The sequence below is a fragment of the Genypterus blacodes genome, unplaced genomic scaffold (assembly GCF_046128005.1).
Source record: "Genypterus blacodes isolate CSIRO-AG114 ecotype Tasmania unplaced genomic scaffold, CSIRO-AGI_Gbla_v1 ptg000015l_1, whole genome shotgun sequence".
Taxonomy (NCBI): domain Eukaryota; kingdom Metazoa; phylum Chordata; class Actinopteri; order Ophidiiformes; family Ophidiidae; genus Genypterus; species Genypterus blacodes.
Window position 1 is genome coordinate 6,464,261 of NW_027466829.1, and position 16,435 is coordinate 6,480,695.

General features: G+C 49.1%; 3 protein-coding genes across 3 annotated transcripts; 1 reads left to right on the plus strand and 2 right to left on the minus strand.

The window, feature by feature from the left end:
• Window positions 1-1,541: 1,541 nt before the first annotated feature.
• chmp1a (charged multivesicular body protein 1A) lies at window positions 1,542-6,260 on the minus strand. The gene is made up of 7 exons (XM_076138722.1): window positions 6,099-6,260; window positions 5,534-5,553; window positions 5,369-5,446; window positions 4,111-4,257; window positions 3,864-3,992; window positions 3,498-3,691; window positions 1,542-3,415 (listed from the first exon to the last, which is right to left on the minus strand). Exons 1-7 carry the CDS (start codon window positions 6,103-6,105, stop codon window positions 3,394-3,396), a joined length of 597 nt encoding a protein of 198 aa, XP_075994837.1. The 5' UTR covers window positions 6,106-6,260; the 3' UTR covers window positions 1,542-3,393.
• Window positions 6,261-8,369: 2,109 nt separating this feature from the next.
• Window positions 8,370-11,584, plus strand: cdk10 (cyclin dependent kinase 10). Its single transcript, XM_076139071.1, has 13 exons — window positions 8,370-8,548; window positions 8,766-8,838; window positions 9,019-9,090; window positions 9,356-9,458; window positions 9,542-9,623; window positions 9,762-9,829; window positions 9,934-9,986; window positions 10,098-10,167; window positions 10,290-10,349; window positions 10,457-10,580; window positions 10,686-10,825; window positions 10,911-10,963; window positions 11,206-11,584. The coding sequence occupies exons 1-13, from the start codon at window positions 8,459-8,461 to the stop codon at window positions 11,301-11,303; spliced, it is 1,086 nt and encodes a 361-aa protein (XP_075995186.1). The 5' UTR covers window positions 8,370-8,458; the 3' UTR covers window positions 11,304-11,584.
• Window positions 11,585-11,593: 9 nt separating this feature from the next.
• On the minus strand, window positions 11,594-16,399 carry vps4a (vacuolar protein sorting 4 homolog A). Its single transcript, XM_076139060.1, has 11 exons — window positions 16,143-16,399; window positions 15,464-15,575; window positions 15,047-15,191; window positions 14,831-14,892; window positions 14,605-14,724; window positions 14,315-14,471; window positions 14,054-14,202; window positions 13,889-13,970; window positions 13,510-13,729; window positions 13,213-13,353; window positions 11,594-13,109 (listed from the first exon to the last, which is right to left on the minus strand). Exons 1-11 carry the CDS (start codon window positions 16,161-16,163, stop codon window positions 13,008-13,010), a joined length of 1,311 nt encoding a protein of 436 aa, XP_075995175.1. The 5' UTR covers window positions 16,164-16,399; the 3' UTR covers window positions 11,594-13,007.
• Window positions 16,400-16,435: the final 36 nt, after the last annotated feature.

The window sequence follows — 16,435 nt, forward strand, 5'->3', positions numbered from 1 at the left end:
TGATGCTGACTGAAGTAAAATGGTAGAATTGCTTGTGACTGAAGAAATGAAATAATAACAGAGTGATAAAGGGACCGAGGCTCAGCTCATTAAGCTCAGGCACCACAGGGACGTTTGGCTTCATTGAGACAGAATCAACACGTTCACCTTTTGTGTTTGTGCTCCAACACTAAACACTGAGCCGCCTCTTCTGCGCTCGCTGACTCGGCATTTTTCTGCAGTCAGGTTGGTTTGCTCAGGTATGAACTCTCCACTTATGCTCAGCTGTACTGCAAACACGTGAAACCTGGTCTACACACACACACACACACACACACACACACACACACACACACACACACACACACACACACACACACACACACACCCTGGTCTGTTCCCCATCACACAGACACAACATGTTTAAACAACGTTATCTTCTTCACGCCTGCATTCCGGCAACAAGGCGTGGCCGTCCAGAAGTCTTCAGCCAAAGCACAGGAACCTCAACGGACAAATGCTATGAATACATCAGCTCTATACGTCTGGAAAGCTGTGTTATGTAGTTTGAATTCACAGCTAGACAACCATAGTGTAGAAAACTGAGGACTGACTTATCTTCTTTCCCCCACCCTGCTTGTCTCCTGACCTTTGGCCCCTATTTGGTGCCATGACACGAATCCCACACAGTCTCACTCCTCCTGCTCCAGTTTCCAATTACAACCTGCTGTCAAACAGGATATTGCTTATTTGTCATACACCACAACAGGAAATCTGACACTAGTGCTCTATGCAGTGGCTTTAAAGGGACAAACCGTCCGTTTACAGCGGTGACGGCTGCGTGACTCTTCTTCTACTGAGCTCATTGTGGCCGTCAGCATTGCAAATCTGCTCATTGGTCAGGTGGGGTCGTCTTGGTCGTCTCTCAGCTTGGGTCAGTCGGGGTTGGGGTGTAGGTGTGCCTCCTCAGCTGGACCGCCCGCTGGTGCGAGCGCCTGGACTCTTTCCTGACATCTCACACAATCGCCACAATCGGTTGTTTCAGGGCACGTTTCCTGTCTTGGCATGTCCTCTTCCCTCGTTGCGCCGCTTGATTATTTACCTGTGGGTTGCATCACACCAGGTGCGGTAACAGCTCTGTCAGTGATGGCTTCAGGGGAGAAACTTACAGGAATATTTTCTGCACGCGCCTCATCCTGTTAACAGAGAAAGCAGCATTTGCCTTTATGTGTGTGTGTGTGTGTGTGAACACGCTGCCTCTGCCTGAATATTCATGAGTCTGCAGCTCACAGCAGCATTTATAATCTGCATTTTGCTTTGTTGGAAATAAGATCAAAGGGAGACGCGATGGCCGACCCACGAGCGTCATCCTGAGATGTTTCAGCACCGGCGGGCACAAACGCACGGCTGCAGGACGTCACAGGGGGGGAGCGTGGAGGACGTCATGTTTGGCTGACAGAACAGTTACATTCATGTGGCTTTGACAGTGACTGGGGTCAGATTGATCACTGGACTGCAGGTCAGCTTGTTTCCATCGGTGAACACTGAAGACAAACACCAGGTGCATCAGAGGGACACTTTTATTTAAAGAGAAGATATATATACAAAACAAAAGTGCTGTGAAGTCTGTGGACCTCTGGAGTATAAATATCACTTCCTCTGTTGAAATTGAGCAAAAGGAAAAGAGGGAGGAGCTGCTCGCCACTCAGCTCAGTCATGATCTGAGGAGGAAGACGAGCATCAACCACAGACAGACGCAGAGTCCACGTCCCCCAACCACCAACATGATTCTGTCTCTGAAGACAGACACACACCAAACACAACAAGCTAATCTGGGGAGTATAAAAACAAACTGAAGTGAGTCTTGTTGAGCCCAAACCCGATCTCAGCTGTATTCATGAGGCAGCGCAGGAATCAACACGTTGCCATGCAACCGTTTCCCCTCATTCATGAACGCCTGTTAGCCGCCTTTCTTTGCGTTTCCACTGACAGAGGCGTTGCTACGGTGTTTCCTCATTTGCATGTCGGGTGTTTTTATGAAACACACATCACACAAAAACACACACTTCAGTTTCAGTCAGACAGGAAACGATAGAGTCAGAGTGTGTGTGTGTGTGTGTCAGGGATCAATAAGTTCATTAGTGTCTTTATTTAAATGGAACATTCTGATCTGATGTCTCCCTCACAGGCAGAGACACAGACTTCCTCTCTCTCAAACAATGGAAGGTCTGACGTTACAGCGCTCTGTGGTCACTGTGACTCTATATGAACGATGCTCTGGCAGAGCAGCTTCACAACACATCTGAGTGAGGCTTCAACCGCTCAGATCTAACACCACAAAAGCACAGGAGATGCAAGTAGACCGTAGGAGACGTGGCTGTGTTAGCCTACAGTAGCTATGGCAACCAGGGCATGCAGACTCACACACTCGCACTTGTCAGTGTTGGATCACAATTGGCCAGAGACGTGTGAATGATGGAGGAAATCACTCAGAGCGTTTGCTCTACGGTCCTTCAGGCACCGACAGAGACCTGAAGCAGAGACACACACACCCCTGAAGCAAGGACACACATTCCATATAAGGCTGAAAAAGTCAAAAGGCAGACATGTGAGAACACGGACGTGAACAACAATCAGATGATCTGAACCAAAGATAAACAGGACAACAGAAGAAAGAGAGAAGGGAGCGGTGTGAGGATTGTCCTTTGTTGTCTGACGGGGGAGGGGAGACAGCGCTGTCTCACGGTGTCATCGAGACATCGCCGTCTGTTTGAACGCAAACCTGCCAGTCGTCCCAGAGATGACGGAGACGGAGACAGCTGTGTTCGTCTCTGACAGCAGGTCGGAAACGCAGCGAGTCAGAAAACGTAAACGTACGCTGCCGCTTCACAAAGTGACCGCACGAGGTCGCTGACACCGTTTGACCGTTAAGCTGGAGCATTCTGGTTACCATGACAATGTCAGCGAGCTGGTGCAGATGCTTGTCACGACTTTGGCGCTCTGATAACTACGATATTAAAACTCTATAGGGCTCTCATGGAGCTTTGTACAGGAAGTAAAACAGATTTATGTTTTGTACAAAGGTTCCATCCAACAGTGCGCTGAGGTTTGGATCGTAAAACCACAGGAGGAGGAGGAAGAGGAGGCAGAGAGAAAGAACCACAGAAGAAGAGAAAAAGGGGGAGGATGAGGTCACGAGGTAAGATGAGACACGGCGGGAATCAGAGGGGAGCCAGAGACGGGAGCAGACGGTGTGTGTGTGTGTGTGAACAGAGCGGGGGGGTGGAGCTCCGCGGGCTCCTTGCGTCATCGCGGTAGGACAGTTTGACAGTCACACACACAGATCCCGTCTCCGCCGCCGTCAGTCTGCTTCCACGCGGCTGTGAGACCTCCACCTCTCCTGCAGGGGGCGCTTCAGTTCCTCAGGGCAGCCAACCTGTGATCAATACAGTTAGAGGTTAAAGGTCATACAGGCCTTAGTGTTTCTGGACTGTGACCTTCTCCGGCGGCTCCTTTACCTCCGTGACAGCTGGTCCTCCCGGTCCTGAGCTCGGGAGGTCTCGCCGCCCAGCGAGGTGGCTCCTGCTGGCAGCTGCTCCAGCTGGTCCATCACCTCCAGGCCGCCCTCCTCTGCTATCTGGTGGATGAGGTCGTCCACCTGGTCCTGAGGCGTGGTCAGCGTCATGGCCGAGCTCATGGAGTCCTCCATCACCTGCGGGTTTGGGTCAGGTAGAATATTGCGTCATAATACTCCCACTTATGAGGAAACTGAGGCTGCTGTTAAAGGGCAGGTTTGTGTGTGTGTGTGTGTGTGTGTGTGTGTGTGTGTGTGTGTGTGTGTGTGTGTGTGTGTGTGTGTGTGTGTGTGTGTGTCTCTCTCTCACCGAGGTGTGGACATCCAGGTTCTGCACCTGCGATTCAAACTTATCCATGATGGCAGAGACCTTCTGAAGGTCCATGGAGCCCAGAGCTTTGTCCAGGGCCTTCGTCACCTGACCCATGCTCTTCGTCACCTGACAGAGAGAAAGACAGCATTCGTCTCATTTGACACATGAAGATCAGTCGGTGAGATCCTCTAGCTGTGACTCAGAGCAGCGTGTAGCCGTCAGCTGAGCGATGACAGTAACTCACGCCCTTCATGGTGACAGCTGTCTGGACTTTAGAGGCCACGGCGTCGACACGAGACGCCATACGCAGCCAGTTCAGCCCCTCGTTCTTCTTACGGATGGCGTTCTCTGCGTAGACTCTGGCACAGTCCACATTCTTCTGCTGCAGAGCCTGATGACAGAACACACAAACACACACACACACTTTTAATGGGTCGAAATGACAATCACTATAACACAAAACAATGAACCCTGGTGATAAAGGGGACCTCCAGTTTGCCAGACAGTAACAAGTGGCCTGCATTAGGAGACCAGAAACACAGATTCACAAATAAAAAGTGACCTGAAAGCACATAAGGCATAAAGGAGTGTGTGTGTTTGTGCTGAGAGTTTCAGTTTTGCTGCTAAATCAAGAAGTGAACATCGTCACAGTGATTCATCACCGACACACACTGAGCTCAGTAGAACAAGAAATATACAGACAACAAGAAAGAAGAGACTTTTCCTCGCAGGCTTGAGTGGAACAAAGGACGGGCAGTCTGAAAGCACGTGTGGTGAGGGAGAGTCAGTCTCTTCCATCACCAGCCTCCATTCCATCTGAAGCCTCCTAATGGCCGTCAAAGAGTGAGAGCTTCAACCTCATGGTCTGCTGCCCCCTGCTGGCTGCTGCCTGCCACTCCTCACGTCAGCCCGGCCAGGAAGAAGTGACTCAATAACTCAAAGAGCTCAGGATCTCAGTGTGAGGATTGCATCACTGTCATTCCACAGGCAGACGGCGAAGGTGACAGGATGATGACAACAGGATCAAGAGTTGGACTCAGCAGATGATCGTCCTCATGTTTGTTCGGACCTTCAGGATTCTGGATTCACTCCCAGTGACTTACACACCAGAACATCAACATGAGTGACTGTAGATCCTCCACAGCCCCCCGTCTCCCATGGTGTCCCCCAAGGCTCTGTGCTCAGGCCCCTCCTCTTCTTCCTGTAGGCCCAGCTCTTCATCTCCCCCTGCAGCTCTGCCCTCATCATCCCTGGCTCCACTGTGTGCACGTCCCCTCACATCCATAACCTTTGAGCCATTTACCACCCTCCCCTTTCTTTTGAACTCGACATCCCCAAAAGTCATTGCTGCACCTCAAAGACATCTCTCGTCTCCTCTCTCTCCTTCTGCTGAAACTCTTCATCCAAGGTCTAAAAGCATGAACATCTTCTTCCTCATAACAATCAATAGCTAAAGGTTTAACAAACAAAGACGGCCCTGACAGGAGCAGAGGTTTGCTCACCTTCTTGACCTTGGTCCGCTCCTTCTCAGAGTCCTTCTCTGCCTTTTTAGCGAGTCTCTCCAGCTGCTTGGAAGTGAACTGGAAACCAAGAGGATGAAGATATTAAGAAGGAAATGAAGGAATAATCTGCACTCACGTGACACAAGATGTTTATCAGACACATACCTTTAGTTGGAAAAGTGTTTCTGGAGGGAGGCAGAGAAGAAGAATGAGGAGGATCAATAAATGTAAACACAATTACAATCATTTCATACTTTTCAAAATATTAAACTTGACATATTTTCCACACAGTTTCCAAATGTTGATATCCGTCACTTTTTGAGACATTCCAGTTTAATATGACAGTTTTGAGATTTGACAGCAGGACTAAGCGAAAGGCGTCACGATGGCAAAAACGATTCGTATCATTTTTTTTACTCATTCCTTCATAATTCGTCAATTTGAGGCACTTTGTCGGTCTCACCGCGGAAAATGTTCACTTTGTTTCAACTTTGTAACCAAACGGCTCCGTGTCTGTGAGCGCGTAAACAATTCATTTATTTGTCAGTTTTCAAAACACATCTGAACTTCAATAACACGTAGATAAAAGAGAAAACAAACATTTAGCAGCTATGTAGCTAACTAGCCACCCAAGCTAACTAGCTAAAACGAGCTCAGACTGACGCTGTCACTCAAACGCGGCGGTGAATTACGTCATCGTGTCGCCTCGGGCTGTGGGGGCGCCACCTACCGTCCATGTCGAGGCGGCGGCGGCGTCGATTCCTCCAAAAGGTTCAGTTATTGTGTGTTCTTCTGCAGGACAATCTGGATTTGTTTTGATCAACCGAGGAGCTCATAACATCACACTTCCTGGTTGTGGCGTCGGCACGTGACCAGCTTCTTCTTCGTCTGTCTTCGAAGCTTGTTGAATGCCGAGGTGTGTCATCGCCCTCTACCGTCACACACACACACACACACACACACACACACACACACACACACACACACACACACACATTTTTTACACAATGTGATCAAACAAACACATTTTGACTAAACTTTAGATAAATATCGACTCAAACAGTTCGATCTTAAACAAACCCAGACGAAGACATTTTGGTCAGACCATCATGAATTATAAATCCTTAACGTTGATTCTGCTTTTACACAATTTCAAAAAGGAATGTAGTAATTGTAGCGTCATGGTGGGATCATCCTGTGATCAGGGTGACATGTGGGCGTGGCAGAGGGAGGAGGGGCGGGGCCACGCCTGAGGTCCAACATAGGCTCAGTGAGTGTGTCAGTGTCCATGGACAGGTACGGACCGGAGCTCAGCTAAATGAAGCCTGATGGGGTCCGTGGTGAGTTCAGGTAAGAAGAATGGAGTCTGGAATAACCAATGACGTTTGTGTGACTCTTCTCTTTCTGTGTATCCATGGCAACTATACAACACATAATACATTGACATCTCTATAGGTTATCAGTTATTATTGATAATCATCATTGTTATGACTAAACTAACACACAGTTTATTGAAATGTAATGGACCTCATAACAAATGGACCACACGCACACGCACACGCACACACACACACACACACCTGGAAAGCGTCCAGTCAGCAGGCTTTCCTCCCCTGATCTGCGAAGGGTCAGTCCCCAGCCAATCACAGTGGAGTATTTGGACTCTCCTGTCTGTGAGGGTTTTAGACAGTAAATACATTTTAATCTCACAGTCTTAAACAATACAAGTCATCACCATACGCTGTGGTATGTGTGTGTGTGTGTGTGTGTGTGTGTGTGTGTGTGTGTGTGTGTGTTTGCATTGTCACCATAGCTCCTGTGTGTCTGATGTAGAAATGTTATCATCATCTAAATAGAGACGTGAGTGGGATGACACAAGGTTTCAAAGCTTTAACCCACAGGACTCTCAAGTTTCAGGCACAACCAACTGGGAGGGACAGACCCAGAACACAGTGGGGGGGGATTAAACGTCTCAGGGTCCCAGCAGGGCTAGATTGCGTATAATACTGTGCCCGCAACCCACATCAGCAGTGGAAGGAGGATAGACAGAGCACAGCCTGAATACATCATGAATCACATCACAACATCACCCAAGTCTTTATAATCTACAGAGAGGACACACTCGTACACACAGTCCAACACCGAGTCAGCCGACTGCCCATCAGGTCAACCCAACATCATCGTCACAGCGCCATCCAGAGACGACATCTACGCCTCGTCGTCCAAACTGACCATAGCGGACGCCGCCAAAGAGCGGAGGCCTGCTTTCTCTCCCTTTGTGGTGGGGAGGAAACCTACAAAGAGTAAATAGAAACCGGCGCTACAGAAGGTAAAGCCTGAATCTGATCAGAATAGGAACACATGTAGAGTAAAAGCTCAGACTAAACCTGGAGACACTATGTTTACATACGCTCAGTTCCAAAATGACATGCATGGTCTGCAGCCAGGCCTCAACCCAGAACACTCACTAACAATGGATCTGGATCAGTAGGACCTGGGTCAGTAGGATCTGGATCTGGTGATACCTCAGTCCTCTTCAGATAGGAGCTCTATGTCTCCAGGCAGAGCCGAGTGTCTAGCAGAGCTACAAACATGTAACTAGCACCATCATCTAGCTGAGATGGAGCTGAGTCAGTAAAGGACAAACAGTCAGACATGATTGATTATGGATTCATATCCTATTCAGTCATATCTGCTAAACTAACGAAGCTAGAGATATTTGTAGTTAATGAAGGTTCTTATCATGTTTGTCATTCGTTTCATTTCTACTTCTTGTATTTAAATAAACTTTCAATAATCCGTAAATTAATCATCAGTATTTATTCATTTGTCTTAGTCGGTGGTTGGTGAGTGACAGACACCGTAAACATGAATGAATGAATAAGTGAAGATTCGATGGAAGCATGTGTTCGAACTCTGATGTTGTCTGTTTTTCTCTGTTTTAGACTCGAATGAACCCCGCGTGTCCTCGCCCCCTTTAACTCCGGGAAAGCTCACGGTTGTCCCACTGGTTGCTCAGACCCAAACACTGAGACTGAGTGTAGCTGCTGCTAACGTGCTAACGTGCTGATCGCGTCCCCAGAGGACAGGATGGACACCGTGGGTGAAGACGAACCGGATCCTATAAAGCTCAAGTCCGTAAAGAACAACAGAACCTTCACGGTGCCTCAGAGTGACCGGGTGAGACTTCAACACGCTCACATGAGTCCGGCTGCGACATTCAGCAGCGCCTTCATCTCACACAAACACACGAACACACACTTCAGGAGATGCCAGCAGCTGATCACTTTACAGAGCAGTAGAGCCTTTTGTTGCCATGGTAATTACTAATGAACGTTTTCCTAATGAGACCTCAAATCAACCATATTCTTTCTTCTCCACTGCTCTTCTTCTTCAGCTTGGGAGCTGCAGAAGTGTCAGAGAGTTTGAGAAACTCAACCGGATAGGGGAAGGAACCTACGGGATCGTGTGTGAGTCACTAATGCAGATCTATGGGCTACAATGGAGCTAGAAGACAGAATAACAATATTATACATGTTGTGTAACTCAGCCAGGGAGAAACATTCAGATGGTCATTCAGATCCTTCTTAGGGGCAAAGACCTGCAGGAGACTTCCACAGTTTGAAACCGCTTCTTCTTTCTGACCGCAGACCGAGCCAGAGACACCAAATCTGATGGGATTGTAGCTTTGAAGAAAGTCCGGATGGACAAGGAGAAGGACGGTGAGCACACGGCTGCTTTCTACAATACGTGTGTGTGTATGTGTGGGTTCAGTGTGTTTCATCAAGCTGGTTCTTCCTCTGGGGAGCGTGACTTGTGCCAGTAACCATGGTAGCAGTACTGAGGAAAGGTCAGGGGTTGCTAAACACATTAGGAAACATCGGGTGATTCAAATGTAATGGACATCTGACCTGTTGACGTATCTTACTGTAGTCCAGTGTGTAGATGTGATGATGTGACACTGATGCCCTGAACTCTGTCTGCCAGGAGTCCCCATCAGCAGCCTGAGGGAGATCACCCTGCTGCTGAGGCTCAGGCACCCAAACATAGTGGAGCTGAAGGAGGTGGTGGTCGGCAGCCAGCTGGAGAGGTAGAAGGAGAGGAAGAGAGAGAGAGCGAGAGAGACTTGCGTAGTCTGGTTTGTCCACACAGCTGCTTGTCTTTGTGTTTCAGCCTGTTCCTAGTGATGAGTTACTGTGAGCAGGACCTGGCCAGCCTGCTGGAAAACATGCAGACCCCATTCTCTGAGGCTCAGGTACGACTAACATGACAGAGACGTTAGGCCCCTGTCCCATGTGTGTCCCCTGTGTGTCCCCTGTGTGTCCCATGTGTGTCCCATGCACAGCACCTTTGTCACTCTGTAAGGTCCCGATCCTTCTTTTCTGTTTTCTAGGTAAAGTGTATTGTCCTGCAGTTACTCAGAGGACTGGAGTATCTCCACCACAACTTCATCATACACAGGTCAGTCAGCTGGACAGAAACGGCACAATCCCAACAATCAAACATTCAAATACTCATTAGGGGGAAAACGGTCAATCCTTCAATCATTCTTCTGCTGTTCTAAGGGACCTGAAGGTTTCTAATCTGCTGATGACGGACAAAGGCTGCGTGAAGATAGGTGAGTCATCATTATCACCATGGCAACCTCTGCTGCTCCTTGTCAGGTGTTCTTATAAAGTAAAACATAGTGTATTCATGTGGTTTGTTTACCAACGTTTCCTGTGTTCAGCTGATTTTGGTTTGGCCCGAATGTACGGCATCCCGCAGCAGCCAATGACACCCAGAGTGGTCACACTGTGGTGAGTGTGTGTGTGTCTGTTTGTGTGTTGTCCTTGTGCTGCTTTGATGGAAACCTTTCCTTCTAATCTCGCTCAGTTATCCTTCTTTACCGCGTGCTTTCCTCCTTCCTGTCTGTGTTCAGGTACAGAGCACCAGAGCTCCTCCTAGGGAGCAAAACCCAGACTACAGCGCTCGATATGTGGTGAGCACAACGCCCAACACACACAATGTAATAAACAGTAGGAGTAAACGTGTCCTGGTGCTGCAGTTGGTACATGCAGCACTTCATGAATACCTTCTCCTCTGCAGGGCCGTCGGCTGCATCCTGGCTGAGCTTTTGGCCCATAAGCCTCTGCTGCCTGGCGCCTCTGAGATCCAGCAGGTGGACCTGATCGTCCAGCTGCTGGGAACGCCCAACGAAAACATCTGGCCGGTGAGAGCCCAGCTCAGAACATCTGGGCCCGGAACATACAATACGGATTAAGATGCATAAATAGTCTACAATCTAAGTGTGTGTTTGTGTGTGTGTGTGTCACAGGGTTTCTCTCGTCTTCCCCTCATTGGTCAGTACACTCTGAGGAAGCAGCCGTACAACAACCTGAAGAACAAATTCACCTGGCTGTCTGAGGCCGGACACAGACTGTTAAATCTGCTTTTCATGTACAACCCAAACCGCAGGTACACACACACACACATACACACACACACACACACTCACTCACTCACTCGAGGAACTCAATTCTCCTGCCTTTTCCTCATACAGGGCGACTGCCCACGACTGTTTGGAGAGTTCCTACTTCAAAGAGAAACCTCTACGTGAGTATGGAGTTCCTGATCCTGATTGTTCTTTACTAGTTTGATCTACAGCGTCTCTACAAGTGTGTAGTTTATGAAGTAAATACTTGCCTGGTTGATGCAGCAGACAGGAGAGAAGACGTTCACTCCCTTTTCCTCCTGTGACTGGAGAGCAAACTTTCCACTCTATCGCCAGGGCTGCAACACTGACATGTGGGAAACGTGAATGGTTTCTAACGCTCCTGTCTCTCCGCTCCTCACAGCCTGTGAGCCGGATCTGATGCCGACGTTCCCTCATCACCGCAACAAACGGGCCGCTCCCCCCTCAGAGAGCCACTCCAAGAGAAGCAAAGCGATGTGACGGACTCGCAGGCGACGCCCACAACGTAGTCAGATTGTTCATCAGATATTCCGGGGGAGGCTGGACGGTTCTGCTGCACTCACACACACATTCCTTTGGTTCTGTGCTGCACGCAGGCTCAACAGGACTTCAGCTTAGAGTTTCTTAATTATCTACATGTTTCTTCACTGCTGCAAAGACTTCAAGTCAGCAGAGAGCAGAGTTCAGAGGTCAGAGACATTCACTTCTGTCCATGTGTACAGAGGTACTGACTAAGGACCCGAATAAAAATGTCAACACCAGCGACTCGCCTCATTTCAAACCTCTGTTTTTATTGGTTCAGGTTAGTGTTAGCTGTTACAGGTGAGCTTCATGTCTGACCCACAGACCTACCTGCATGCACGCACACACACACACACACACACACACAGCCAAGCTCAGTGGAGCTAGAGTGAAAGCCTCAAAACATGAAGCTGGAATAAATAAAAGAACAGTTTGATAACACAGATGTAACAGTCAATGTGACAGAAGCCAGGAATACACACACACACACACACACACTCGCGCGCACACACACACACACACACACTTTGACCTTTTCGTGCTCGTAATTGACGCCGTGGCGCCCTTTGACCCCTTTGACAGCCCCGCCCACATGTTACTATGGTCTGATTATTAGTTCTTAAAGATAAACACAACTAATGGCACCACAGAGCGCAGGAGGACGGACATCATCTTTATCTGTCTGATCCTGTCCTGACCGGGTGCAGTGGCTGCTTCATGGCCACTAGGGGGCGTTTTCCCTCTCTGACAGCTTATAACAGTAGTGACTCAACATGTAGTGCTTAATGAACAGAAACAACAGAAACACTTAAAGGTAAACAAAGTGCATCTGTCAGGTGAGACTGAGCCGCGTTAATAAAGTCTCAATAAACTGGAACACTGTTTGTAAACGTGGGGCCGGGCCAAACAAACACGGGATGAAATGTTCAAACTACCATGGATGATTCCTCCAGCAGCTGTCGTGTTATTATGGGATGTTTAGTTAGTATATTTAATAACACTGCTGTCAGTTTCAATCATGGTAGAAACATGGAAATAAATATGAAAATAGAAATGGACTGTCAGTGTTTGGTTTGATCGTATCGGCACATAAACATAAACATACTGTCGGACATGAGTGTGTGTGTAGATTTAACCCTTACTTTTCTTCATTTGCGGTCCTGACTCAGGCTCCACTTCCACCTTTAGTTTTCCTTCTCTCCTCCTTCTCTGCTTTGTTACTCAGCTCAGGAGGAAGCAGCTGCACTCTCTGACAGACGTTATACGTTAAGACACATGTAACTCATAAATACACTTCACACACACACACACACACTCGCATGCCTGGCAGGAACAAAAAGAGCATCACTTATTTTTCTTCAAATGTCTCCTTCATCGCAATCGGGAGCAAAGTGCAGAATGGCAACAAAAGGTTCGGTAGATCAGTGAGGGAGACACGCGGGCTCAGAGAGGCTCAGGCGCTCTTCTGAGTGAGGACTTCCTGTTAGGAGGGGAAGTCCATGTAGCAGTTTTTTGTTTGCACTTGGTCAACCTCCAGGATTCAAAAACATCAGAGTGGACGAGCAGAGGTGAGGAACACAGAGATCTCAGGGTAGATGAGCAGTGGTGATGGGAGCAGTCTGACCCTCCTGCTGGACCGGCTTCAGGGGGGGGGTCTCTCTATCAGCCTTCCATCCCAAAGTCCTCTGTGAACTTCTTGACCTTCAGCAGGTCTTCAGTGTTGACTGTGGGCCGGGTGGTGGACAGAGAGCGCAGCATGTCCGACTGGAAATGACAGAGAAGGGAAACAGAAGAAATGCAGCCTGGTTGCATTACTGCGGTACGTTGTGTGTGTGTGTGTGTGTGTGTGTGTGTGAGTGTGTCTCACCATGCAGACTATGGGCTCCAGTAGTTTATCACTAGGCACATCCATCCAGGTCATCTCTACGGCAGCAGGGTCGCCAGGGGAACAAGGGGTCAAGAGGTCGTCCACCATCAACTGGTTGTTGTTACGGGACGGACCACGAACCTGCAGGCGTCCAAACCAGACGACAGGGGATGAAGGTGAAAGACTGTGTGTAACGCCCCCATTAGGCCAACCACCGAACTAAGGGGAATCTGTCTGAACTCCTTTGTCCATGATGATGAAGATGATGATGATGATGTGATATGAAGTCGTCCTCACCTTTTTGAAGTGTGTGGCTGACTGCACCTTCCTGACGGGCTGCATGAGGGCGTCCCTCACGATGATGCTGATGTCGGCGCCCGAGTAGCCCTCAGTTTTGTGGGCGAGCTGCCGCAGGTCGGGCTCGCTCAGGCTGTGTGGCGTGTTGCCCAGATGAAGACGGAACATCTGAGAGCGAGCCGGCTCCTCGGGCAGAGGGATGTAGATACGCTTCTCAAATCTGAGATCACAACAACAACAACTGATAACGTACAGAACTAAACTCTGAACATGTACACACACACACACACACACACACACACACACACACACACACACACACACACACACACACACACACACACACACACACACACACAGTGTTCAGGTGACCTCTGACCTTCTGCGGATGGCAGCATCGAGCACCCAGGGGATGTTGGTGGCTCCCAGCACCAGAACGCCATCATTGTTGTTTCCCACACCTACAGAGTGAGACAGATGTTTAGATGAAGCAGCTCACATGAATCTGCTCTTCGCTGCACTTGGCCCCACTCGGTCGTCTCACCCTGCATCTGGACCAGGAACTCCGTCTTGATCCGGCGAGCGGCCTCGCTCTCGTTCTCGTTCCTGGAGCCGCACAGCGAGTCCACCTCGTCGATGAAGATGATGGAGGGTTTGTGCTGGCGAGCCAGGTCGAACAGGTTCTTCACCAGCCTGAGACGCAGAGCAGCGGACACATCAGACTAAAGAGCTGCACACTTCAGCTTCACACACTGAAGGCAGGTTCTCATTTCCCCCTGAATCCCATCATGACATGTTGACCTACTTCTCGCTCTCTCCCAGCCACTTGGACATGAGGTCTGAGGAGGAGATGGAGAAGAAGGTGGAGTTGTTGGCTTCAGTGGCCACAGCCTTAGCCAGGTAGGACTTCCCTGTGCCCGGGGGACCAAAGAGCAGGATGCCTCTCCAGGGGGTGCGTTTCCCTGGGAACACACAGAGGCAGAGAGGGGCCGGATCAGAGCCGGAGCACCGAGAGGACAAACAGGAGGATTAAGAAGCAAAGTCCTCAGCTTTCAAACCAACGACAGAGGAAAACAACAAGACAAGCTTCCACACCTGTGAAGAGGTGAGGGAACTTGATAGGCAGGATGACGGCCTCCTTCAGTGCCTCCTTGGCTCCTTCCAGCCCAGCCACGTCGCTCCACCTGACGTTTGGTTTCTCCATGACGATGGCACCTGCACACACACAGCAGAGGTCAGCATCAACACGCCTTCAGAGAGCACAGGCTGGAGACCAGAGCACCCATCGCTCACTCACTCTCTCTCTCTCTCACTCACTCACCCATGAGCTGCTCCTGCAGTTTCTTCTTCTCAGGGTTTTCCCCCTCGCTGTCACTGTCGCTCCTACACAAACACACACACAGAAGGGGTTGAGGGGTTGCTCTATTTGCTCTGTACATTCCACATGTGTGTGAGCCCTCCAGTGTGCCCGGTGTGACCCAGCAGACAGCAGCACAGCGTCTCCCTCATGAGTCTTAGTCTTCCTGTGAATGCCTACTTGTCATTGCTCTGCGCCTCCTTGACGGGCTTCTTGCCGAGCTTGTCTTTGTTCTTCAGGTAATCCTTGAGTTTCTCTGCTCGGTCCAGATACTGCTTGCACTTTGCTCGTATGCTCTCCTTCGCCTTGTCGCTGTGGGCCTCATCTGGAGGAAACAACAAACAAACAAGGATGAAGAATGTGGCCTTCACAATAAGACGTCTGAGAACAGGATGGGCCGACTAAGAGGAGATTCATGTAAACGCATGACGCCGTCTGAGGTGTGTGAAGATTAGGAAGGTTCACATTTCACTGTCAAGGGCTAAGTGAAGTGGACCTGAGCTCCACTTTCCCCGGTAATGTCATCCTGCCTACAGAACACACAGCAGCCCGAGCGTCTTCACGCCCTGGTCTTCACCGTCAGGACGCAGTACTCACATTTGATGGCGTGCAGGAAGTACTCCACTGCATGCTGGTAAAGGCGCAGGGCCTCCTCATAATTCTTTGCCTTGTCCTCCTCTGTGGCTTTGGTCACAAGATCAATGGCTTTCTGTAGACAAGAGGACAGTGAAGCATTAGAGTTCACTACAAGCAAGACTACAAGACCTGGAATTAAAACAACACTCTGACACCAACGTATAATAAGACTCTATTGTTTCTAATTTGAATAAAGCTTTGACACTATTTGATATCTCAACTAGACAAAACTCAACTGGAAAATAACAAAAATAATAACAATGTTGAAATAGAAATAAGAAAATGATCTAAGATTATTTTCAGACTAAACAACAGAGCAGAAACTTCAGCTTTCTGAAGCTCAGACAGAGCAGAAACACCCAGCTGGGCTTTGTTATGGTCTGACGCTGATAGCTGCTGTTAGCATGCTACTGTTAAAGCCACGCACACACACATCCAGGGACCCACACATACCCGACAGTCGCCTAACGTATCGCTGTGCATGTTCTATATCAGCTACGTTGTTGTTACAGTCGCGTACATACATTGTGTAGCACGGCGCTTTAGCATGAACCGTTAGCTCTGAGCCGGTTAGCCCCCCCCCCCAAGCTGCTGTATAACGGTACTTGTGGCTAATGACAGCTTGCTAACTGCAGCCTACCTGTAGTGTTGACGTTGTCATTTCATCTCACGCTTCCTCTGTCCGCCCAGATTTACGCCACTGGCGCCTTTTGATGCTGAAATGTGAAGGGATTAATGTTGTTCTGTTAGGACGCGAGCTTCCTTTTACATGACAATAGAGGCCAATAAGCTGCGAAAGCTAATAGCTTAGATGACGACAGCTTGGCTCAATAACACTGCGCTGGCGGCAAGCTAGCGAACAACATACCGAAGCTACCGGTTACCCCGCCAAAACAAAAGCCGCAGGAAGTTGAAGGGATTTCTTATAATACG